The following is a 25,226-nucleotide window of genomic DNA, read 5'->3' as shown; positions in this document are numbered from 1 at the left end:
GAAAAATGTGCCGGTGCGCATAAATGACGACCGAAATCTCAGATTGCATCGCTAATTTTCAACATTCGCTTTGAATTTTGTATGCATTAATGTCGGTGCATTTGTTAACTGCATCGTGTATGTGCGTAATGGATTTATCCAAATGTCTTAAATTAAATCATGTCTGTGAAATTCAGTTCATGTCTCAAATTACGCTCAACGTACATGAAACCATGATAGATTAAATATATTTGGCCAGGATTTTCGAACGCACTTTTTGCTTTCTAGTTTTTGCGACGGTTAAGCTTTGGTGCAGTTTGAAATGTGTTATTTCAGTGGGAAAATCCGAAAGGAACACATGGAATCAATGGGAAAAGCCGGAGTATTTGTACAAATTTATGTGCCGAGAGTCAATATTTGTCGATTGTCACATGTATTCGTTACGCTTTCGTTCCTCATGAGCAAAAAAACGCCTGTCAAAACCCGAAATAATAATTTTCTGTTTCTCAAGCGACTGTGGTTGGCATTTGCAATTAGGGCCGCAACAATAATTTTGCTGCACACAAAATCAAATGGTTTTGATACGTATGGCAAATACTCAAAAGCTCTCAAAGCGCTTTCAATGTTTGCGAAAATTTCCAATCAATTCGACGATAGAGATTCAAACCCGGAGAAAGCAAGTGGCTCTTTGTTCAAAATACACACAGAACTTTCCAGCAAAGACCACATTCAATTGCTATTTGGCTGTGACATTCTATTTAATATTTGAAAGAATTTCCCATTTTAAACAATATGCTTCCGATAGCTATCGCTTTTGATTGCATATTTAAGCAAACAACACAAATACGACCATTTAAAATCCATTTACGCATTTTGAACTCTGGATACTGCACGTACCCAGCTCTTTACTCGAACTGGATCGATTCAAAGCGGTCAAATGTGTAGAGTATTCGGACCAAAACCAAATCACAAGTTAGAATCTCATTTTAAGTCGTTTTCATTAGCTTGAGAGATGACAACTAATAAAAGATAAAATATTCGCACAAGGAATGAAAAGTTTAGCTTATTCTAAAAGTGCAATTCGGAGGGAATGCAACAAAAATTAATTTTTGAACAAATGATTTAGTCAACGGAGCGGGTTTTGATAAATAAACAGAAGATTTTAGCAAATTTGAAATTAATTCAGATCAGTTTATGTTGAAATTGGGTCAAAACTAATAAAAAAAACTTTTAGCGAAGAGAGATAGAGTCGCAACTTAGTTTAAATTTCTGGGTGAAGAAAAGATAACTCGAAAATGTAGCAATTAATAACGAAGTTCGAGTCAACTTTGACGAAAGTCGACTGCACCAAAGTCTAATCTGTTGAAATTGAACAAAATTCAAGTTGAATCTAACAAATTGATGTCTCATATCAATTCTTTTTAACTAAAAGAGTAAAATTTTTCCAACATTTCACCTGAATTCGAGGAAATTCATATATTTCTGATTCTAGAATAAAGATCGTATGAAAACCACCTCATTAGCACTAAAATAACATTGTTTACCTTTAAATCTGCTGGGTGTACAAAGTGAATTTGCATCTTCTTTTGAATTCTATCGTTCTATTGACATTTTTGAGTATTATTAAATTGAAATCCCAATTTTCAAATGCAAAATTCGAATATTTAAAATGAAACTAGTCGTCATTTCCCATGCAATGGTCGTTCATCAAAATGCGCAAAATCCTAATGGAAACGTAATAGTGTATCGGTGGAGATGTTGATGCTAATATTTACCTGAAATGAGACAAAATACAATTCAATTAGACGAGATTCATATCGTTATATCAACGAAGTGTGCAGTTTCAATGTGCATTAATGATGTCAATACGTTTTCAATACGAGAGAATATGCATATTTTCCCGTTAAAAGCGATGAGTCATCTACGGAGACAAAACTAATGGTGTAAAATGACTGCCTTTCAAATATCGAATAGAAAAACCCGGTTGATTGTGTCATCGAATGGCTTTGTGAGAGTGTTATAAAATGCGATGCAATCAAGAAATTTATTGAAATGGAATGATAATTCAAATTCATTTTCGATTGTGCGAGATTCGAGTGGTCCGAAAAATTTCATTTCGGATAATTTATTGGCTCGGTTGCTGCAAGTTCTGTTCAGCATCAAGAGCACCAATTAAATTATAAAATTAAGCCTGGCGAAAAAAAACCCACCGAATACCGGCAGAAGAATCATCAATAAAAGTTTTTCATTGTCAGTCGGCGAATGAGTCGAAAACTTCATTTCTCGCATTGTTATTTTTTCCACGGAACAAACACAATGCTCATTGAGCTCGCAATCGAAATGAATTTATTGCTTTTTGTTTTATGGCCCCCAAAAAAAAAGTTTGGAACGTGCGCGAGCGTTGGGATGAAAAACGTCGGGTACGACGGAACTCATTTGCACAGTCAAAATAAATAATCAACAGAGCGAACCGTTTCAAGATTTTAATTTAGTTGAATGATGATGATGATGAAGAAGAAGATGAGGAGAAAATGCACTCTGTGTTGGCACCTTTCCATCAGTCGCCGTCAAAGTTTTGTTATTCACGCATTATCTCAATAGATTCAGTTCTCGATATTGATTACTTCCTCAATTTCATTTCCAGCGAGAAAAGTTCATGGTCGTCGAGAAATTCGTGTATATTTTAAATTCCAAACGATTTCTTTGTTGTGAGTAAGGCATTTTCTTCCTTCGTTTTAATCTAATTTTGGATACGAGATTCTCATTAATTTGATGCATATTCCGTCAGAATCAACGAGAGAAAAAGCGTTTCGCTGCCGTGCATCAAAACGAAGAGAAAGAGAGCGAGAGAGAAAAAATTTCGTTTCGATTTTTAAATGAATACCAATTTTGATTTTACGCTTCAAGAAATGTTGGCGATTTCTACCGTTTCGTGATGCTTAGACAAAAATGGCCAAGAACGCAAACGTCCGAAAGTGGCAAACGCACACACACACACAATTTTCAAGTGCGTGCAAAAACAACAACTTGTAAATACCAAAAACAGGTAATAAAATACGAGATAGAGAAAAATCCACGACGAAAACCAAATGATGAATTTTATTTTCGAAAGCAAAACCGTTAATTTAGCTTCATACCTCCCTTTCTGTTTGTGTGAGTGCTGTGCCGCGCTTCACGGCACATATTTGCGCTCTTGGATAAGTGGGTCGAACGACCGCCGCAACAACAGCAGCCGCTGTAACAGAAGCATCAGCAGCTACTTCTCGTCGACAGAGAACCGACAAAAACATTGATGTCATGAGACTTAACTGAAAATGAACGGACAACATCACAAAACACACGGAGAGAGAGAACAAGTGAACTTTTCTGGTTTGGCTTGCATCTGTGCTGCGCACACACACACGAGAAATGCAAGCCAACTCACTGCCAATGATAATGAAATCGATTGTGAATTCAAATTAATCACGATCTGTTTTGACATGGTTCTTGAATTCGACCCGTTTCCACACCAATCACATTAATACAAATCGACTGTTAACGGTCGAAAACAACTGATAAAGGCTGACTTTTTTGCTCTACATTTATTTCGATCTTGTGGCCAAGACCGATTTTTATATACTTGTCACAAAACGCCGTTTTCTGCTCCGCTTTTGCATATTCATCACATGAATAAAAACAAATCAAACACACTGCAGTGCACGAGATTTTGTTTTATCGAACTCATTTTTTATGCAAAAAGAATGCAAAATGTTTTGATGAAGACGTAAGGAAAGTGGTTTGATTATGTGATAACGTGATAATGATGCATTTTTATTCAAAGTCATCCATTTATTTCGACCAAAATAATAAAATTCGAAAATTATCTTCTAATTCAGCAAATGTAGAACACCATTTTGGACAACACAAAAATTCACATAAATTTCAAATAAAATGAATTTAATGAAAGTTGTTGGAATTTTGATGAACATTTGAACGACAGTCACGTGGAATTTATGGAATTCTAAACGCGAAGTTAATCGGATTTCCATAAATTGAAAGCAAAAGCATACGACACATTTGATAAAGTCGGTGGAACTCAATTTTTTTTTTTTAATATTTGAACAAAATTCAATAAACTTCATATTTCTTGCAATAAAAATAACAATTTTTCGGTGTCCAAGTTTCTTAAAAAAACACACCAAAAATCGACTGGAAATTGATTCGTTTTTTTAAATTACCAAATTATTATTGAAAAAAAATTCAAAGAAAATTTTGAAATGAAAATATGTCGTGTTGGTAAAATGATGGGCTAGGAAGAGAATTGTCTAGTCTTCATTTCAAATTGATTAAAATTGTGTCGGATTTCTTCAAAATTGATTGATGATTTAAAATGATATTTCGAGTGAAATTTAGCTCGATTTCAAGTGAAATTAGTTCACTCTATCGAAAATCGACCAATTCTCGTGCACAATTTCCTGCTTGCCATCTGTCTATCATCCGCAAGACTGTTAGCAGCAACTGATTTGATGTGTCAGAAGTTTTCATGTATGCGCCGTGATTTGATCGATGATTGATTTCATTAAAATGACATACGCGAGCGCACTCGCGGTGTGTTGTTATGTTCTCAGGTGTGTTTAAAAGCGGAAACTTTAATGAATTATCGTCGTTTGGTGTGCGTTTACACTGGTTTTCTTCAGAGTATTAATTTGTTGTGGCGGTGTTTTTTTTTTAACATAAATCCATTCACAATTAGTGCGAATCGATTTCGTTTGTCGGTGAGTGCGATGCGTGCTCTTGTGCAAATTGGATTAAGAAAATTGTGTTGATAGTGAGTTAACGTGTTCCACAAAACATAATCAACTACGAATGAAAAAGAAATGGTCGAGACGATGTCTAATTGCGATTACATCGTACGCGGAAGGAAAATTTCGAGTGGAAAAGAGTCAAGGAAATTGCGATACGTTTAGAAACAACTGTTTGATGATTTATTGACGGCAAAATATGCCATATGTTCAAAATAACGTGCGGCACATCGGTGATTTCAATCAAAAATAAATGGAATTTAATCTTGTGCAAAACGCGAAAAATTGTCACACGAGAAATTTCCGGTTGCTGTCAACATTTTAATAACTCAATACTCACGCCCAGGCATTTTGTTTTGAGCGTGTGCGCTCACTCGTTCGCCTGCTCTTCGCAAAGTAATTTGTCGTGTTTACACTCATAATTATTTTCGCGAAAGAAATCCACATTTTGAGTCACCGCATAAAATGAATTCAATTTCTTTCGCGTTTGTTTTTTTATTCGTCGATTTGTGTGAGTGTTTTTTTTTAGAAAGTTTGTTTGTTTTAATCGATGTGCAACGTCGCAGCAATTTGCTCGAACGTGTTTTGCGATATAATGTTGGCTGTCGGTGCGGCTGGGGTAATTAAACGAAACATAATTCACGGCATAATTTCTGTGAGAATAGAAATTTGTCACACAGCTTAAAATCGTGAGGCGATTGATGAAAACGGGAGAAACGTTACAGAAATTGAGAGAGAAAATGTGCAGTTTTCAAGCAGATGCGGCTCCTTTCTGAAGAGTTCAATGAATTATTGAGACAGTTGAACGACGCTTAATTTTGAGGCTGGCTTCGAAGTTTCAAAGCATTTAATGCAAATTTTACAAACGCATTAATTTTTTCAGGGCATTTAATACAAAGATCTGCGACAAGATGAAGAAAATTCATGCAATTCCTCTCAAAAAGGGTTCAAAGGTTTCTTCTTCTTTTACGCACGAGCTTCCACATAAATCTTTGCTGCTTTGGTTCTTCAGCCCAAAATATTTTATGACGTCAACATGATTCATGTTACATGAATAATATTGTTACAGCGCAAAAACTCACAAGGTCAACAAACTCTCCCTCGCAAAGAACTTTATAACTGGATTTCATGCAAAATAAAAATCTCATTGCAAGATGCGGTGCACGATGTGTCTCTGCGTGGAAATCGTCACGCTCGGTTCATCGTCGTCGCATTTTTCGAGCATGTCCAAATGTCAGTGGGATATCGCACAATTTGCATTATAATTCAATGATGCACGTTGGCTGAGTATTTCATCAGGCTTTTTTCACTTGTCGCTGACGCTTTATTACGAGTGAGTGAGCGAGCTAGCGAGTGAGCGACAGCAACCGAAAGATGCTAATTGCTTTTGCTTCTTGGCATCAACTTTCCCAATAGATTCAATCATGGTCTCGGTTCGGTGTTTGCACAAAACAATCGCTTGAGTTTGAAAATTTGTGGCTGGCGCAACAGGTGGCTGATTTTGCTTGGCATCTCGGTGGAAACTTTGTAAATAGAATTAGCCACAACATCAAAATTTTCGGTTTAGTTTGTCATTGGTAAGTTGAAAATTGAAATTGATAGTTTTCGTGTGAATGCGCATGAAGTGGATGAGACAAAGAAGAGTTGGAAACAGAGATAGAAAAGAGCATTAGCTAGACCACAAGAGAAAGATCGAGAAATTTTTTGATTACGTTTTCAATTTGGCGAGTTTGCCATCGCCTCCTTCGCCGCCGCCGCCGCAACACAACACAAATAACAGTTTCTCATAATGTTTGCCGACGTTTTCGAAACTAATAAAACGGATTAAACGGTTTAATAAATTGAACATAAATTTACAAAATTTATGGGCTGCATGCATGCGAACGCTTGAAAATTGCGCTGAAAGACCACAAGAAGCGCTCGATCGACAACTAATAAAATAAAGAGATAAACCAAAGAAGATGCAACACTCGATGCTCGACGATGCTTGACTTCATTGCACACCGCTTGGTAAATGCAACTCTCTTCCCGTCTACATGTTTTGCTGCGATTGCAACTATTATTCTACCACAAGGCATAACCTGCTTCGACGACGACGACAACGATTGCGGTCGCACGCCTCGAAACAAGTGATATGCACACGCAAACAGCATGATTCACTTGGAAATGGCCATAAAATGCCATTTGCAACCGTTCAATTGACTCGTTTTGCGCACAACTTAGATCCGCAAATGCAATTAATGTGTTGCTCTCTAATCGACTGTAAGATACACTGATAAAAAGATGTTTGTATACCAAAAGCGACTCGCCGAGACACACACAACACAATAACTTCCCGTTTTCCATTTTAATCTCACTGAAATCCATTTTCTCAAAGACAACTGCCAGTGTGTGTGTGTGTCGGCTTGGGTGGCTAACGGCACTGAAGGTGTGAATTGTCGTCATAAATATTTCATACATTTTTACAACATTTGACTCAACACTTGTAACACTTTATCTAATTTTATTGTGTTCAATGCAAGTTCATGGAACAATTGAGGTTTGTTTTCTTGTTGAAGACGAAATTTTAACATTGTTCATTTTTTTCAATTTTTTTTGCTTGAATTTCATCAAGCGGACAATTCATGACAACATTTTCGGCAAAATGTCAGGCTTTTCATTGATAAAAATAACTCTGTTTCATTTCTTTTTTATTTTTTCGTTCAAATGTTTGTAAAAAAAATAGCAATTTTTGCCCTTTTTTCATCGAAATTGAATGAGAAAGACCGAAATAGTCATTTTTGATGCAAAGAAAACCTTTTGTTCGAAAAAAATCAAATTACCAACAAAAAAGTAGTAACATTTAGGTTTTTTAAAACATTTTGATGAAAAAATGATTCGCTCAACCAAATTTGAATGTGAAATGAGCCTAATCCTTTTGATATCCCCGAAAATTTTAGATAAGATTTTCAAATGAAGATGATTTAAGAGTATACGTAATATTGGTTTTAGTACCAACCATAATCTCTTGCCTTCATAATAAATAATTAAATCATTCGAAAAAGATTTGCGAAATGCGAAAAATTTGCAACAATTTCCTCCAACGAAAAAACAAACCAAACAGACAACGTAATCACAATTCCATTTCACTTCGCATCATTTCACTTGTGAGATTCCTGTAGATTTTCATATGAGCATGATTATCCAATCAAAGTAATCGTCTAACAAATGTGAAAAAGCAGCAAAAACCGATTAAAAGTGATTAATAAATTCATTCGGAATGGCATTCTGTCACTGAGCAAAGCGAAAACAGCAGATTGTCCACAAAGAAATGCGTGAAAATGGTTTCATTTGGCCAATTGTGGCTAAGTTTTTTTTTTTATCAAGATAAAACCGTGTGATTGGACAAAGTAATGTCAGTTGCTTTGCATTTAGGTAGCAAAGTGAAAGTAAAATCAAATGAACGAGTCGACGACGCGTCTTCCTGCGCTCAATCGAACATGTGCGCTATCGCATTGCCATATGTGTGTTCTGCAAAACAGTAAAAAACCAAACACGAACGCAATGCAAAGCGTGGCTCAGAAAAGAGAAGAGAGAAAAAAATTCACAGACATCGATTACACGCTGAATTGAAACATTAAGTTATAAACTGATTTTGATGATTATTGCAATTGAAATTGAAATAAAGAAGAGAAACAGGGAGAAACAACAAAAAAACATTCTTCAGCTCGTTTTCACCATTCGCCGGGGCGAAATTATGATTTGATGGAGTGTATAATTTGTGGGTATAACAAGTTGATACTGTTTCTTTTTTTCTTCTTTTTGTCTCTCCCTTTCTTTGGATTACGTGCAAAAAAGTCATATCGCACAAATTTATGCCGTTTCATGTGTTGCGCGTCTAATGAAAAGTAAGAGCCGCTCTACGCTGTTGTTTTGCTCAAATGTTGCTCTGCTTGTTTGTGTGTATGTGTGTGTGTGTGTGTGTGTGTGTGTGTGTGTGTATTTTCGTAATTGTTACTGCAATTTTTGTCGCTATTTCATTTGCCTAATACGTGATTTTCAAGCGCTTGCAAATCAATCGCGCGGCAAAATTTCGAACAAATGCTCAACATTCCGTGCAGAGAAAATTACGCATACCACACAATCGCTTTAAATTCAACATTTATTGATGCATACCATATGCCAATTTTAGTCGGCGTACATTCATTATTTGTTTTCGTATGCAAAAAAAAAAAACAACAACAAAATAAAACAAAGAAGAAAAGTTTTTTCAACTGGCGCTTCTGTTTGTAGACAAGAAGTTCAACATTCGTCGCGTGTTTCAAATGAAGCACAAACGTTTGAAATGATTTGAATTCAGCGTTTAATAGATTCAAACTGGGTTTGAGTCGAGCTCAATGCATCATTATAAAGTCATTGTCATCATTTCTACCTCTGCCTACGATGAAAGCACCGCCACCACTTTTCACTCAACAAACACCGACATCGCTCGAAAAAATACGGCCTTTGACGGCTTTTTATCAGACTGATTTTCTAATTTGTTCAAAATGTGGCTTGAATCAACGTTTTTTTTTCTATCTTGCCTTTGCTTTTATTGGAGTTTTTATTAATCGTCAGGAGATGAAAAAAAAACTACGATGTTCACGAGAGTAGATGAAGTGGCTTATTAAAATTTAGTCGCTTTATTGCTTGTTTTCATTTCATTACCCAATTTACACTACGTGACAGGGCTGTTAATGTCAAAATCGCTTTTTATAGCTCAAGCCTAGTTTTTCTGTAAGAATTAATGGGTAATTTATGCCAAAAATTAAGACCAATTTAAAATGAGGAGTTTTTGTTTTGTTTTGATGTCTACTTTTAATATTTGAACTTTCATTTTTGTATATTTTCGATTTTTCTCTTTATGAATATCATCTCTTATTAGATATACAATCTATTATTATTTCGGCTATAAAAGTTTCTTCAGTTTTTATGCTAAACGAAAGAGAAATGAATGTTTTTACTATCGTTTTTGTGTTTCTATTGAGTTTCTTGATAAAAAGTCAGTCTTCAATGGAAAAAAAAACTGAAAACTGAAAATCTAGTGAAAATAAATAAGACTTTACTCTCTTTTTTCACTCTTGATTAATAAAATTCAAAATCTAACAACATTTTTTTTCTCTTCTCAAACAAAAAGGTATGCCTTTTCCATGTTCAAGCACGTAAATATTTTCACCTCTTGTAATCATGCCGAAATTTCATAACGTTTAATAACAAAGATTGTTTATGCAACGCATTTGTTTTTTTTTTCCATTTCATTTCTTCATATTCACGCTCAACGTATGCAGTTCGATGAGTTTTTGTTCGATTTGATCATGTATTTTTTTCTTATCTCCATCGCCAATCTCGAGATTTGCCACAATTCTTTCGTAATTCGTTGAGCATAAATCGAGAAGAACTTCGTTCAAGTCACCCAAAAAAGTGGTCATCAGTGTGCGGCACATCGATGGGTAGTATTTCTTGAGCCATTTCACCATTTTCCGAAGAAATTGAAAGCGTTGCACTTGAAAGTTGAAGCAATCATCTGGATCGTCGGCTAAGATCGTTGAAATCGACAGTAAATCGGACATTTGATAGTTGTGCACGATGAAATCCATTGGATCGTGACTGGAGTCAGTGTCACGAATCAATTTTTTCACCAAATCCATCGAAAAGCTCAGTAAATCTTTCGCTTTTTCAACACTTTCAATTGAATCAACACACAGCCGGATTTCATCTTGTGCCAATGGAATCGATGCGGAAAAACAATTGAAAGTTGTCTTCGAACCGTTGCCCATGGCGTTTGGCTTCCGGTTTTGTTTTTTCAACGTAACAAATCCTTTGCAAAGCATTTCCAGCTCATTTTCAGTGAATTTTTTCAACAGTTTTTCTTTTGATCGATTGAACACGCCGAAGAAATAATGCATCCAACTCGTTGCGATTGAACTGCGCACTTTCGAATCATCTTTGGCAGCGGCCACTTTTTTTGCGATGAGCAAGAAATAAGCCACGAGCTTGAATTCACTTTCGTCGAGTAGCTGCGGAATGATTGACAGCAGTTTGCCCAACCAAATTGTTGTGTCTTGCTGTGCGCTCAACGATTGAATCAATTGATTTATTTCGTTGCTTTCATTACGTAGGATTTCGTCGAGTAGCTTTGTATTTTTGCTGAACAATCGGTCGATGGTGGCAAATCCATCGGGAGATGGTTTAAGTGTGACGGATTTTGAAAACAGCTCATGACAATCGTAGAAATTTTGCTCGCTGTGATTTGATAATAGCTCCATGTACATTCGTTCGGCTGTGTTTAGCCAGTGTTTGGCCACACTGAAGTTTTTCAGTGGATCGTAGTTGACTTTAGCCAACAAGTGCAACGCTTTGAAAAACATCAAAAATATCACAGCGTTTGCACGGATTGAATCGAACGATTGCAGACAATTTTCGACTTTTTGAACCTCAACACTGATTATTGTCGGCGAGAAACGACCACTGCTTAATGGTGACGATGGGATCATTGGTTCCAAGTGATCGATGTGTAAGGCCAGCTGAATCGCCGCTAAACGCAACTTTTCACACTCGGATAAGTCGATGTTGGAGCAGTCGAATTCCACTTTGCATTGGAGCTCTTTGATACGAGACGAAAATACCTCCAAAATATCTACCGTTGATGACAAACTGCTCGACTGCATCTGGACCAACGTTTTGATTCGATTTAAACGCTTGTACAGCCGGTGGATTGATTTGAACATTTCCGAAGACATTTTTTCTTGAATATATAAGTCTATTCTATTATTATATCTGATTGAGTTGTTACTTTTGCATGGGAACTTTGAGAATAAATTCCGTTGGAAAGTCAACGAAAAACGAGTGTACTTGATTGAATACTTTGCGTCAATTGTTTCGATCCATTGAGCAAAAATTGTTGAAGAATACAGGCATTTTTTTCTTCTAATTCGAAAGGCAATGCATCGTCAAATCCCATGAGCCTTGAGAACACTGTCATTATAAAAATATCCAACGGAGGAGCCATTGGATTTGCTCGAATTGGGTTGCTACTCATTTTGAATTAGTCACATTATTCAGCTCTCGAATTAGTCATTAAAATTCATTTGAATTGTACAAGTTGTAAGTTACAACATTTCCAATCCAGCCTCATTGTTCTCTATTGCCTTTCGGTTGATTCTAAATTTAAACTCTCAATTTCGAAAAGCATTCAACGTCTAGATTCTAATGTCGAATTTTCTATTATGTTAATTTTGACGCTTGTCATTCGCTTGGCATAGAAACATTAAATGCCAGTCATTTGGAAGGTGGTCTTATGAAACTGTGCGATTCACAAACGGTGCATGTTTCACCGTCAATCGAATGCTTGCCGCGTCCTAAATTAGAAATGGTATGTTACCATTTGCGGTAAGTATCAAACGGTTGATTTCCGTCATTGTCATGTTGTCGCTCCTTTTACGTTCGATGCACAATCTCTACACACAGCGCAATCATATTGAAAATTGTAACATTGTTTAATGTTCACTTTGTGCCAATTCACCACGCATATCCATGTGGATTTCGGTTAGACATGTGTGTGACTTTTCCGTGCTGCTTGTTAGCTACGATTTTTGCCCGTTTTTTTGTTTTGCAAAGCTTCCATCCAACTTTTTCTTCTCTATATTTTTCTGTTTAAACTTTTTTCAATTTTTTTTTCATGATTTTTTCTGTTTGTTCTCTTTTCAAAACATTTTTTCATTTTTGTAGTGTTTTTATCTGGTTTTTCCTCTTTTCCATGCTCGATTATAATCCATTGATATCGATTTTATTATATTCCATTGAGTCATTAAATGCGTCATTCGTTCAAATGATATTGCCTGTTTGTTGCATTTGATTATGTGTTACAAGTTGTTGCACCGTTATTGCGAACATAGAGTCGAGTATGTAATCGTTGCAAAGAAGAAAAAAACGCAGCAGGGAGAAAACGAACGATTTCTATGAAAAGAATGGGACTTGTTGCATTTTGGTAAATGTTCACGTCATTGGCGTTGATGTTTAAAATATTGTAAATTCATGAAACTGCATAAAAAAAATGATGATAAATTTGGATTGCGTGCGCGAGCTTTGGAACGAATTTCGGTTGCAACATTCAAGTGATTGAATTTGGATTAAAATGAAATCAACTCAAAAGTATTTCGACAATTGAGAATTGTGAAGCATAGAGAGAGAGAGAGAGAGAGAGAGAGAGAGAGAGAGAGAGGTGGAATTTTTTATGAATGCTTGGTGCTTAAAACGTGGCATTTTCGATGGACCTTTGCACAAGACTTTGTGTGGGTTCTTCGCATATATAAATTGTGTGCACTTTCTAATGGAATTCAAAACAATGCAGTTGAAAGTCAAGCATTCGTTCGTACGCTCGTTCAATGTTTTTCGCTCCAGTTGCATGAATGCGGTGCGCATTGTGTGTGAGTGGGTGCTCAAAGCAATGAAAATGACATTATTTTCCAATGCAAACCGAATCGAACCCATCCAAAACAAATTGACGATGTTAACAATCGCTATTTTTTGCGATTTAATCGAAATGAAATTGTACATCGATTGTACAATGTTCATTGTTGTTGCACAACATGCAAATAATCAATAAATTTATTTGCAATTAAAATCTACGTAGTCGTCGTCGCCCGACGACTCTGTCTGCCGAACGATTCGGTGTTTTTCTTCTATTTAATTGGATTTTAATCGAAAAATTTATTTTCAATTGTATATTCGAGTTTGAAGGAGACATCCACAACAAATTCATGCGAATAAGGGAGCGACTGAGCCAGAGAGAGAGAGAGAGAGAGAGAGAGAGAGAAAGAAAAAACGCTCCGAATATTTGTATTTCAATTCATTCCTCTTGTTGCATTTCGCATTCATCGCATCAACTCTCGATTGTGGTTTATATTCATATGCTCTACCCGAAAATGGAAATATTTTTCGGAATGAAAACCAATTTCCGAGGAATTCATATTTTATTCGATGCGATGAGCAAGCGCACGGCTAACAAATACGTTTTAACAATGGCTTAACAATCATTTTCAATTTGCAGACAGAGCCAAAACGGAGTTTTTTTTTCGATCATGAGAAAGAGAATCAAAATCACGTTGAATTACGGAGGAGAGATAGATTGCAGTGCACACACAGATTTTGAACTCGAATTCAATTGGGAACAAACACACAGTCAATGTGACTTTTTGGGAAAACATTAAGACGGTATATCTGTATCTTCAATTCTCTTTCTTTTTAATAAGTAAATTTCAATAAAGATTTCACTTTGATTCATATTCTTCTAGATTGGCTGTCAAATACACATAAAAATCTTGAAAAATTCGAAAGATCTCAAAAAGAGATTTTCCAGATTAAAATTTCGCTCTGATCAATTTCTCTTTCAGAGTTTAAAACAATAGTGCTCTTGTCAAAGAAAGTACTAAATTAAAGGAAAAAAACAAGTGTCAATTTTTTTTCTCGTATTGAAACAATTGAGATCGCGAAAAAATTAATCATGTCCTACGAATTCGTTATTAAATTCTTTGATATTCAAATATATCAAAAGAGCGAGGCGAACAGAGTAAACTTGGTTTTCGCGTGCATTTCATTGAAAAATCTCATTTAAAATGTTCGAAAAAGGCTCTTGATAGGGACAAAGAGTGTGTTATTCGTGACGCAATGCACCGGTAACTTGAATTTATGCACGTCAATTTGTCTTGGCGCGATCTATTTTACTTCTTTGTGTGATTTTTTTCAGCATTGAAGAATTTTTCGCAATTTTTCTCCATTTTTTCCTTATAATAAAACAATCAAAATCATTTTTTATTCTTTCCTCATTTCCACGAGCGAAAATTGAATGGGAAAGCGGAATAATGAAACGTAATGCTTTTGTAAAATGAAGAGTCCCTGAAAATTGTTTGAAGTAAAAGTGCACCCCACAAAAATATTGTCTGAATAAACGACACGTGAATTTGTTTTCATGCAAAAAAATTCATGTACCACTTTTACTGAAATTTTTTTTTCGAGGCGATTCAAATTGAACATTTTTTGTGGGGCACTCTTTCATACAATATTTTTCGGTGACGTCACTCGTATTTATCACATAGTGCAAATTAAATGATAAGGAGGTCGAATTTCGATGTGACGATAACACCAATGGATTGGGCACATGAAATACTGTATGAGAATCGAAAAACGCATTGACTGCGTGTTAGATCAAGGCCAAATGAATCTCACATGTGTGTTGTTGTACATATAAAGACCAACATTGTTTGTTATCGTCCCCATGCCTCTAAACGGTGCAACACACTCCGGATCTCATTATTTTATGTTGGGGAAAAATTTTTTATATTGAGTTTACAACAACAACTCCATGATTTACATTCAACATTGAATCAAACAGCGCGTTATTTTCTATGCGAGTCAAAGCGTGCAATTGAGTTGTTCTTGAAGATGGTTTGAGAGATAAAAACGAAGTGCCAAAACTATGAAATGTTGATTAGTTTGCGCATTAAAACAAAGTGAATACAAAGTTGCCTTCGACTGGCTTGTGATTTTTTTTCTCCTTGTGTCCTGTTTGTTTGACGAACAATGTTCGTGCTGTTGTTTCCGCACCATTGAACACGACCGGTCCAACTAGAAAAGAAAAAAAAAATGCGCCGGCGAAATTTTTTTATTAAAATTTCGTTGCATATTCACTGCCTTTTGCAAACATTGTGGCAAAATTTGCTCAACATTCTTTTGGCTGCCAGCACTTCTGCTAGTTGAACCAATGTTTTCGACATTATTTTCTTTTGTTCTGTGCGTGTGTTTTTTTCTTCTTCTTTTTGCTGCTGCGTTCTTAATTAAAAATTTTAATTTTGTGTCGTTTTTCGTTCGCTTAATGTGAACACTGTTAAATATTGTCGTTCATTAGACGAATGAGCGGGGAGAACCTAAAAGCAACACGATTGTAGGATAGTGAGAAAAATGGATGAATTTTTTTTTTCATGAAAGGGAGAATGAGATGGAAATTGAATGGCAAAAGAGAGAAGTGAAGGAGAGAGTAGGAACGAGAGGAAAAGGGAAGCAAAAAAAAATTCTTCAAATAGGAGAAAGAAGAAAGAAAGAGTCAAATTTACAATAGGAAAAAAAGAAACAGATTCAAATGTTGAAATAAAATCGACTGAGACAGTGATTCTTCTTTTTTCATAAAATGAAGAAGAATAAAAAAAAAATCACTAAAGAAAGAAGAATTGGAGTGAGAGGAGAAGAAGAGCGAGAGAGAACAAGTGCAAGATAAAGAAATAGATAGAAAGAAACAGATAGAGAGTAACACAATTATAAAGCGAGAATAAGAAACGTTGGAATTTCGCATAATTTCTCGTTCTAAGATATGAATATTCCAGCCGATACAATGATTAAAACAATGCATTTCGAGATGCAGCTTGAAGATGGTGAGCGATGAATTGCTTGCATCATTTCTTTGTTTTTTGCATTTTAATTATTTTAATGCTTCAAGAGCTGGCAAACGCAAATAAATCGCATTTCATGCACACGAATTCGTTGTGCTAAAAAGGCATTCAAACACACTTTGATTGTGTGTTGAATAGTGTTGAGCAGCTTCAATTCCAGCGGAAAATGTAATGAAGAAGCAGAAAAAGCAATGTTCAAAAGTCATCATTGGGACTGACGGAAAAGTTCTCCATTATCGGCGAAAAAAATACAAAATTATAAACTTTCGAATGAAGGGAAAACATCTGAAATAGTCATTTTTCAGGGAACGACGAAAAATTACAGCAAGTGTGAAAAAATTCTACAATCAAAAACTAGTTGGTTGGACAAAAAATGAAACAAAAAAACAAACAGGAAGAAACAAAAGGGATAAAAATGAAAAAGGATAGCACATACAAGAGACAGAAGTGAAAAAAATCCGAAAAAACAACGAAAAGAAGAAGAAAAAAATGAACAAATTCCCATAAAACTCATAGCTTCTCTTTAAAAATTCATAAATCTAATCTCCATCCGCCCAATCACCGAAAGAGAGCTCATAGAAATCGATGAATCCGAGTTCAAAAACCGTACCAGAAGCGCGTTAGCAAGCAAAAAAATCAAGTCACAAAAGTTGTATAAGCGAATTATTGTTCACTGAATAACAAGTCAACACGGATTCGTTGTACGCACAAAAGAATGTCGCGTGAACTTCATCGTTGTGCCCACGTCAGTGTGAAAGAATGTCGGCACCTGAGATATAGAGAAGAGAAAGAGAGAGAGAGAGAGAGAGAGAGAGAGTCATCGCACTTCTAAACAAGGCAATATTTTATTAACCATTTCGATATCTTAATTCAACTGGTTGCGGTCATTTCCATTAGCTTTGTTTCTTTCTGTCGGTTTACATGGGCCGCATTTATGCAGGCACAAAGCAAAATATTTTATTACACGTAGCCGGGCAATGCCACACACACACGCACGCACACGATCTGTGAAGAAACCATAATTCGAATATTATTCTCGGTCTCGATAACAATGCGTTTTCTTTTCTCTCCGCTTGCGTTTATTGACCATTTAAATTCCGTGGAATTTCAATCGGTTTTGTTTTGGTTATTATTCCAAAACAATGTTATTACATCGGATTTTGTGTTCAGCAACTTTTTGATGGCACGCACCAATTTCTTTGAATCACCGTTGCCTTTTAACGATTTCTTTTATTGGATCGTCACGTTATCGCATTTCGAATACTGTCACTTTCGACTTTATTGAGATAAATGCTTTAATGCCTTTCGGTCAATTTCATTCGTTGAAATGCTTTTAAGCATCCGTCACATTGCAACAACCACAAACATCTCTCTGTCGAGATGCAGTAAAAAGTATTTTCATTTTTTGTAGCACCAAAGATACCGACTTAATCGCACCAAAGCAACGAGTTCGAAGAATTTCGCTTGCGAAACAAACCAAGTTCAAAGCTCGGATGAACCGTTTTTCTTCATCTCCTTTGTGTGTGTATGTTTTCTTTTATCCGGCTTTGAATTTGGAATCGTATGAAAATAAATGATTCGACGAGTGTCTCGCTTTCAGTTTCCCACAAATTCGGTTTATGCTTATTTTTACCGTCTCATGAGACGTTGCTATTGTTTGCAAGACGGAAATCGAAAATAAACAACCAATTCAAATGAAAATGCAAAAATATGTTTAGACAAACAATGGCGTTGTTATTCTTTTTTGTCAACTTAAATTCGAATGAATGGAATCGATTTCATTTTGAAACAAACAGAAAATGTGCTTAGCATAGAGACAATTAGAGCGGCAGATGGGCACGCCAGCAGTAGTAAATCATGCGCGAAATATGAGCAGAGTAATTGATTTGTTATTCAACTGTTTAAAAGATCATTTCACAAACGTAATATTTATAATTATGTTTTGCATCATTTCACACGAAATCAATGTCTATAATCCGATAAATTACCCAGTTCTACTCAGCAGACAGCGCACAGGCGGAGATGAAAGGAGGAGTACGATTCGAATTTCATTTGCAAACATCGAATTCAAGTTAATTTTATTAATATCACTGCCACAAAATGCCACACATTTTTATAAATACGAAAAAAATGCTCATTTTTCTCGTGCGTAGAAACAGTTTTTCAATGAAAGAAAAAAATTCACTGCAACTTAATAATCGAATTATCCATTTTAATGGCAGATTTATTCGCGGACAGGATTTACCAACAGCAAATTTACAGGAAAATTGCCATTTTTGATGATGCGCTAATTAATTTTTTTAATTGCACTTCAGAAACACATATGCTGAAAATTGACACAATTTTTACGCTGTCTTGGGACATTTTCGACTTTCTTCACACAAATAATAGGAGAAAATGAATTTTAATATTAAAATTATTTCTTTTTTCATTCGAAATGATGAATTTTAAATGCGATAATTGTATGTTTTTGGTCTTTTTTTTTTAACAAGAAAAAACCCTCAAGTTCAGTTCACAAAATCGATTTTTCAGTGTCATTGATTCAATTTCATCATTGAAAAACGTAATTTACTGCGAAAAATACGATATTCTCAATTCGAAGAATTACATCTGACGTGTAGGCAGCTCTCATCGTGGCAATTTCAGTCCATTTGACGTGACTGTCGTGGCCCATGCACAAATAATTTCCCAAAAAAGCCTATTGATTCGTTGCTTTTTTTTCTGTTATTGTGTCAGAATCACCGCGAAAAAAATTGTCTGATAAATAAATTCAATTTAATGAATTGTAAACGCGCTCGTGCGGTGAAACATCAAATGAATTGTGTTCGCAAATTGCAGTGCTGCGATCAAATGAATGCGACAGAGAAAGAGAGACCGTTATGGCACTTGGACGAAATGAAAACTGGAGCAAAAACATGGGCCATTTTTAATTGAATTTGGTTGGCTGTTGACAATGGAGCGAACATAGCCATGTCAAATGTGTGATTCATTCATTCATTCTCCAAATGCAATTCCAACGAAATTCAGCTTATTAAATTCTGATGAAGCCAATAGAAATAGAGATAGAATTTGGGCACACGTTTCCATTCATTGTCGATGCAAAGAAAAAAAAACCCAAACACATACACATATAATTCAATGGATAACGGAACTAGCGTATCGACTTGATCAATTCTTTGGTGTTGCGCGAGAAAAAATGGGCGAGAGATAGAAAGAGAGATGTCTTCAGTCAGTTGTGTGAAGATTCGAATGAAAAATTGGAACAAAAACCGATTTATGCATTTGTGGCGCTGTTTTGTGCTTACATCCATGTCGTCGTCATGCTCATTGGACACGTAACACAATCTAAAGCACTCAACACAACACAATGTATGCAAAAATAGCTGTATTTTTTTCATTGCATTTGATTCGCTTTGGTTGCGGTCGGTCGATGCAATTCGAATATTACGGTGCAAATGCTGTTGAAAGAGCCTGGCTTTTTCATTAGCCATAACCAATTGCTGGATATAACATGAACAAATATGCACCAACGCGACTCATGTTACCGCTATGGAATCCGTTGCCAACGACAACAACTCGCTCTTTTTTTTCGTGCATGTGTGTGCGTCTGTTGTTTCGCTTGTAATTCACTTCACAAAAATGTACTTTGCTTTACCAAATATGGATTTTCGGTTTTTTTGGCAATTTTTTTTCGCCGATTTTACTTAAATTTTCATGATGGTGTAATTTTGGTCGAGTGCGTATGTGTTTTTGTGCGCCTTCAATGGATTTGAAACATGGTTCAGTGCATTCAAATAATTTGATGCGAATTAGATCTGACGCTACTAATGGATTTCGGCTTTCATTTAGCTCTCCCGGGATCAGTTGTGTAACTGATAATTCTATTTGATATCTCTTTTTATCACATTCTCTCTATTTTTGTCGCTTTCAATCAATTTTTTAATTTCTTCAGCTTTTTCTATTCTCCCAACCCATTTTATAGTTTTCTTCTTTCGCTTCATTCCTCTTCTCCCCATCGACGTTCTTCCAATCCAACTCATTAAAGTTTCTGTTCCATTTTTGTTATTGATTCAAAATAAAATACATTCGAAAATTGAATAAATATTCTAGATGAGTAGGTACTCAGCTGATAATTGCTCTTTGATGAGCTCTATTTCAGAGACTCCCATTTCCAATTTTAATCATTTTCGATGCGGTAGGTCGCTGCTATTCATGCACAAACTAAAACTCCGCAAGAGTCTATTATTATTTGCTGTTCTAACTGTGATATTAATTCGGAATTAGTTGAGCGCATTCTTTCTCTTCAGTTGAAAATATTTTGAATCATTTTATTATGAATGGGAACGGTGTTCACGGCATTTTGCTAATAGGCTTCGAATGGGCTTAGAGGAAAATGCGAGATGACGTCTCGACCAACGAATAATATGGAACAAACAAGAAATATGAACTTTAATTTGAAACGTTGATTCAGAATTTTTTTCTGGTATAGAAATAAAACATAAATGAGAAATGCTCGACCTGTCCCACGTGAAGATGAATAAATTAGCAAGAAGGGGAAACAGTTCAAAAGCAAACAAACGTCAGAGCAACAAATTAGAATGAAATAACGAAAATAAGTTGCTGGGAGGAATCATGAAAAAACCAACGTAAAATGGGAAAAACGTGGAATTTTTCAAGATAACAAACAGAAACTAAAATGAAAATGTCATAGAAATTTCTCATTGGAAGGGCCATATCAAGAAACTTTCACACGCATTTGTGTTTTCATTGAGGCAGACTTGAGTTCCCCATATATGGGTTTGCTATAGCAAACACACGAGTCCGTTTCATTTATAGATATCGGCTTATTTTGGCACAGAACTCATTGAAATCATTTCAATGAAATGACACTGACTTCAAAGCATTTCAAATGGAAAACTGTTTCATATTTCCCAGATCTACAATGAATATCTTATCAAATGAAACACAAAAACACAATCATAAATCGTATTTCGAATTCATTGTAAACCGTGACGTTTCATGAACTCAAACAAATAATGATATTCCATTCGAAAATCTCCAATTTCATGATAAAAAATCGAATAGATGAAAAATTGTTTCATTCAATTAGATCGGAGTGTGTTTCGGATAATGAATGTCATGGTCACAATGGAACTCTCAAATTGAGAGACATCTCAAACTGCACAGCAAATTCAATGCGCGCCGTTAATAAATCATGCCTTTGAAATTTTGTATGTGTGTTTCAAACTTTGAAAATCAAATAATTTTGCTAATACAAGTATATGTCTTCCGGGCGCATGGCATTTGAATAGTTAAATCGGTTTTGTGTATGTGTGTGCGATTGCGACCCATTTGGAAAAGTCAGCCGGAACTGATTGTGTCGTTGCTCATAAATTAAAGCCCTTTTGCCTCGGTCTCTCACCGAACACAGTGCTCAAATGGGCTCGATTCCAAATCAGGTGCTTGTTTCGCTGCAGGTAAAATGCACTCATTTACCGTACGTACATTTTCCCATGGCAGTGAATGTTGCAGTTCCCCGATGTATCGACTCGTTTTTCTTGATTTTCGCATATAGTTTTTTTCTTTCTTTCGTTTTGTTTTTGACTTTGATCATGACATCGCGATAAAAGTGACCCGAAAACAGAAAATCTTGTTTTCTGTAGCCATTTCAAAATGCCACAGCCAGCGTAAGCGAGCATAAATCCATCAGAAAAAAAACGCTCAAACGCCACGCTGCACACGCTCAAGAATTAAATTACAAAATAATTTGCTTTTCATTTTCGTTCAGCTGATGATTTTTTTTGTTTGTTCGTTCGCCAATGCCTTGGTACATAGTACACACCGAGAGACATCAGTGCGGTGAAAGTTTTCAACTTCAACATTTGCACGAAGAAGACAAAGTACCACCATTTAGGCGACTTATTCAACATGATTATTGCGCAAACAACATCGCTACATACCACGTTTACTTGTGGTTTCTCTCTCTCTTTCTCTCTGTCTTCGCCGGCCCGAAAACACTAACGAATTGGATGATTAAATGAGGTGAGTCTTTGAGAAAAGAACACACATCTCATGAAAAATTACGACTTGGTTTCAATTTTCGCCTTTGTTTAGCTTTTTTCGAGTACATCTCCCATTTTTCTCTGTTAATTTTCTGTCTTAATTTTTTTTTTTATTCTTTGTGTTGGTTTTTTTCTTCATTTTTATCTTTTTTCTTTTCATTTTTTTTCGACATTTGTCTCGTTTTAATTTCTTCTCCAACGACAAATGCTTCAATATTCGGTGCATTCTGAGCTCAATGTGGTTTTCCGTCTATTTTCGAGTCCGTTTTGGTTATGTGTTCCTCCACAACATGCACGAACTCAACGCCCGATCAACCGCAAAAATGATGCCAACTGCCTGTTTGGTTTAGTGCGAAAACATTTCAAAATGTGCCATTAGAAACAATTGGCAGTCATAATCAATGACTTTGAGTTATTCAGAACCGCATTTAAATAAATTGTACACGACCAAATTGGTTTTCAACGGTGGTTTTGATGTGTTTTCAATGAGCCACACCGCAATGTATACGCGCGCGTCTCACTATTTTGTAGGTTAACAATCACATATCCATAGGTCGTGGCTAATTTAATCGATATATGCCGGCATGTGTTTACCGATCGATGCTACGATATTCGTACTGCATCTCACTTTCTTTCTCTCTCTATCTCTTTTTTGGTTTTAATATCTTCATTTTTGTTTTTCTCTCCGCTTGCTCTTTCTCTCTCGTCTTTCTTTCTGTTCGACTGCCGCTGTATCAATATTAGCATTACTTTGTATCTTTTCCTCTTCATCCATCTCTTTCCCACTCTTATCCACACTGAAACACTCGTTCTTTAAACTGCTTCGAAAAGCAATTGCTTCGTTCTCTTTCGCTTGCTCTCCTCCATTCTTTCTACACATCTTTTTCATCCATTGAAAGACCGCAATTTCTCTCATTGCTTCAAATATGATAGCCAATATGATGGTTAGCAGCACAATAAGCTAGTGAAATTGCGGTTTATTACATCAATTTAATGTTACAGCGGCCGCAATTCATTTCTGCTCGATTCTTTGAGCTCAAAAAAGATGTTTAATTTTCTTTTCTGCTCAATTCATTTCGGATGAACTCAAAAAAGCTGTTTTTTATTTCTCAATTCAGGTTTGGGTGTCAAAATTTCATTCCATTTCGTTGGTTTGGTTTAGAATTCATTCAAATTTTGAATAATTTATTGAATCAAAAGAATTAAAAACAAAAATGACATTATTTTTGAACCACAACTTCATCATTCAAATTATGGTTAGATGAGGAAATTTGAATAATATCGATTCAAATTTGAATGAGAAAATGATGGTCGTTCGAGACAAAAAATAATGGTCGTTTGTGTGAATTGTATTACGTTGCGTTACGTACTTTTAATAGCACGATCATGAAAAAGCATTTGGTATATCGATTTCAGTTTGATTGTTGGTCAAGACAAAAGGTAAATGAGCTGAGCTAACCATTGACAAGAGAACGAAAGACGAGATGTGAACTCTGTGGAGAGTAACAAGAAAAAGGGCATCAGCGAAGCATCAAAGAAACATTCTCATCGCATTGAGAAAAAGAAGGCATTAAAAAAGACTTCATTCAATTTGGCGTTTGCATATGTGAAGCTATAACAAAAGAAGCGCAAGACCATTATTTAAACAAATTACGATTGGGTGTAGTGTTTCATTAGCCGCAGGTTTTTTTTTGTGTCGTCTTTTAGAAAATTCTCAATTAGCAAGAGCTCGGCCAGAATGAAATGCCATTCTGCGCAAACTCCCCGACACCGATTCCGATCCATACGTAAGGTTTAATTAAATGAGCGACCGAACAAAGGGCCGAACTCGATTTGAAATCCATGCGAGCTGTGAAGTTCGAGTGCACGCATCTCTACACTTTGCTACAAGCTGTTCGCATATAAATAACATTTTCTCATTAAGCATTTTTGTGTTCGGAGATGTGTATGTGTTTTTTTTCGCTTCGTTCTCGTGTTCGAGATTTGTTGTTGTTATTTGTTGTTGTTTTGTTCGTTCGTCTCGAGGTTTTTCAACCGAAGCTGAACGAATCGCGCTATTTGTTCAGGTAAGAATGTGAATTTTGTTGCTTGTCTCATGAAATGAATCGCTTTGATTATTATACCACAGCGCTCTCGGTGTGTGTGTGCACAAAATAGTAACAACAATGTTCTTTGCTAGAGTCGTTTCCGATGCGTTTTACCATTTTGCAAAATGATGAATAAAAGATGGATGCATGGAACCTTTTAAAACAATGATTTTTTGAAAAGAACGTTCTCGTTTCGCTTTGCTCTCTCTCTCTGTAGCTCCTTCACTCGGCTCTAATTTCATTCCAAACACACATACAAATATACCATTTAAAATGATGTTCTATCCGCTTGGAAATGCATTTTCACCAAGTTGGTGCCACCAACAGAGATTTTGTATAAAAAACAAACCCCAACACGGAACGCTCTCACTCACCTCTATCAATGGAAATACTACAATTGAAATGTTTGTTGTGCCGTTCTCTTTTTTATTTCGTTGTCTTCTTCTTCTTTCTTCTCATTCCCAATGAATTCTCTGACAATCTGAATGAAATGCACGCTTCTTGTTACAACACACAAAGAATCTAACTGTTTGTTTTGATACATGTCGCTTTTGTGCCAACGACGACGCAGAGAGGCAAACACACAAAAAATCGATTGTAACTCGCGCTGAAACAAAGTGCATTCAGAGCGTGTTGAATGTGGGTCGAAGAGCAAAACGTGAGCATCGATGCCAAAAACCATACATACACACATAAACAATCATTTCAACGAAATCATCTACATGTTATTGCTCGATTATCACCGCACCGCCAGCACAAACACGCTTATTTACTTTTGTGGAAAAACAAACTCCAAGCGTATTTGTTTTAGACTCTTGTGTCATCGCCACAAAAGCAACGCTTTGGGCCATAGTTTGA

The 25,226-nt window shown here is 35.9% G+C and overlaps 1 protein-coding gene across 2 annotated transcripts in view; it reads right to left on the bottom strand.

Moving 5' to 3' along the window:
- LOC129568204 (protein Daple) overlaps positions 1 to 25,226 on the bottom strand; it is a 92,330-nt gene that overhangs the window by 48,274 nt on the left and 18,830 nt on the right. The window contains exon 5 of one of the 2 annotated variants that reach the window (XM_055445846.1): positions 1,524 to 1,580. The exons of the other annotated variant lie outside the window; for it this stretch is intronic. Within the exon in view, the coding sequence (XP_055301821.1) occupies positions 1,524 to 1,580 (57 nt within the window). The remainder of the gene's footprint in view (positions 1 to 1,523; positions 1,581 to 25,226) is intronic. 2 annotated transcript variants of the gene reach the window in all.

This window comes from Sitodiplosis mosellana, unplaced genomic scaffold (genome assembly GCF_009176505.1).
Source record: "Sitodiplosis mosellana isolate CC-2019 unplaced genomic scaffold, AAFC_SMos_1.0 Smas_scaffold_17, whole genome shotgun sequence".
Taxonomy (NCBI): Eukaryota; Metazoa; Arthropoda; class Insecta; order Diptera; family Cecidomyiidae; genus Sitodiplosis; species Sitodiplosis mosellana.
Note: the sequence above shows the minus strand (reverse complement) of the source record. Positions and strands in the feature narration are given on the sequence as shown.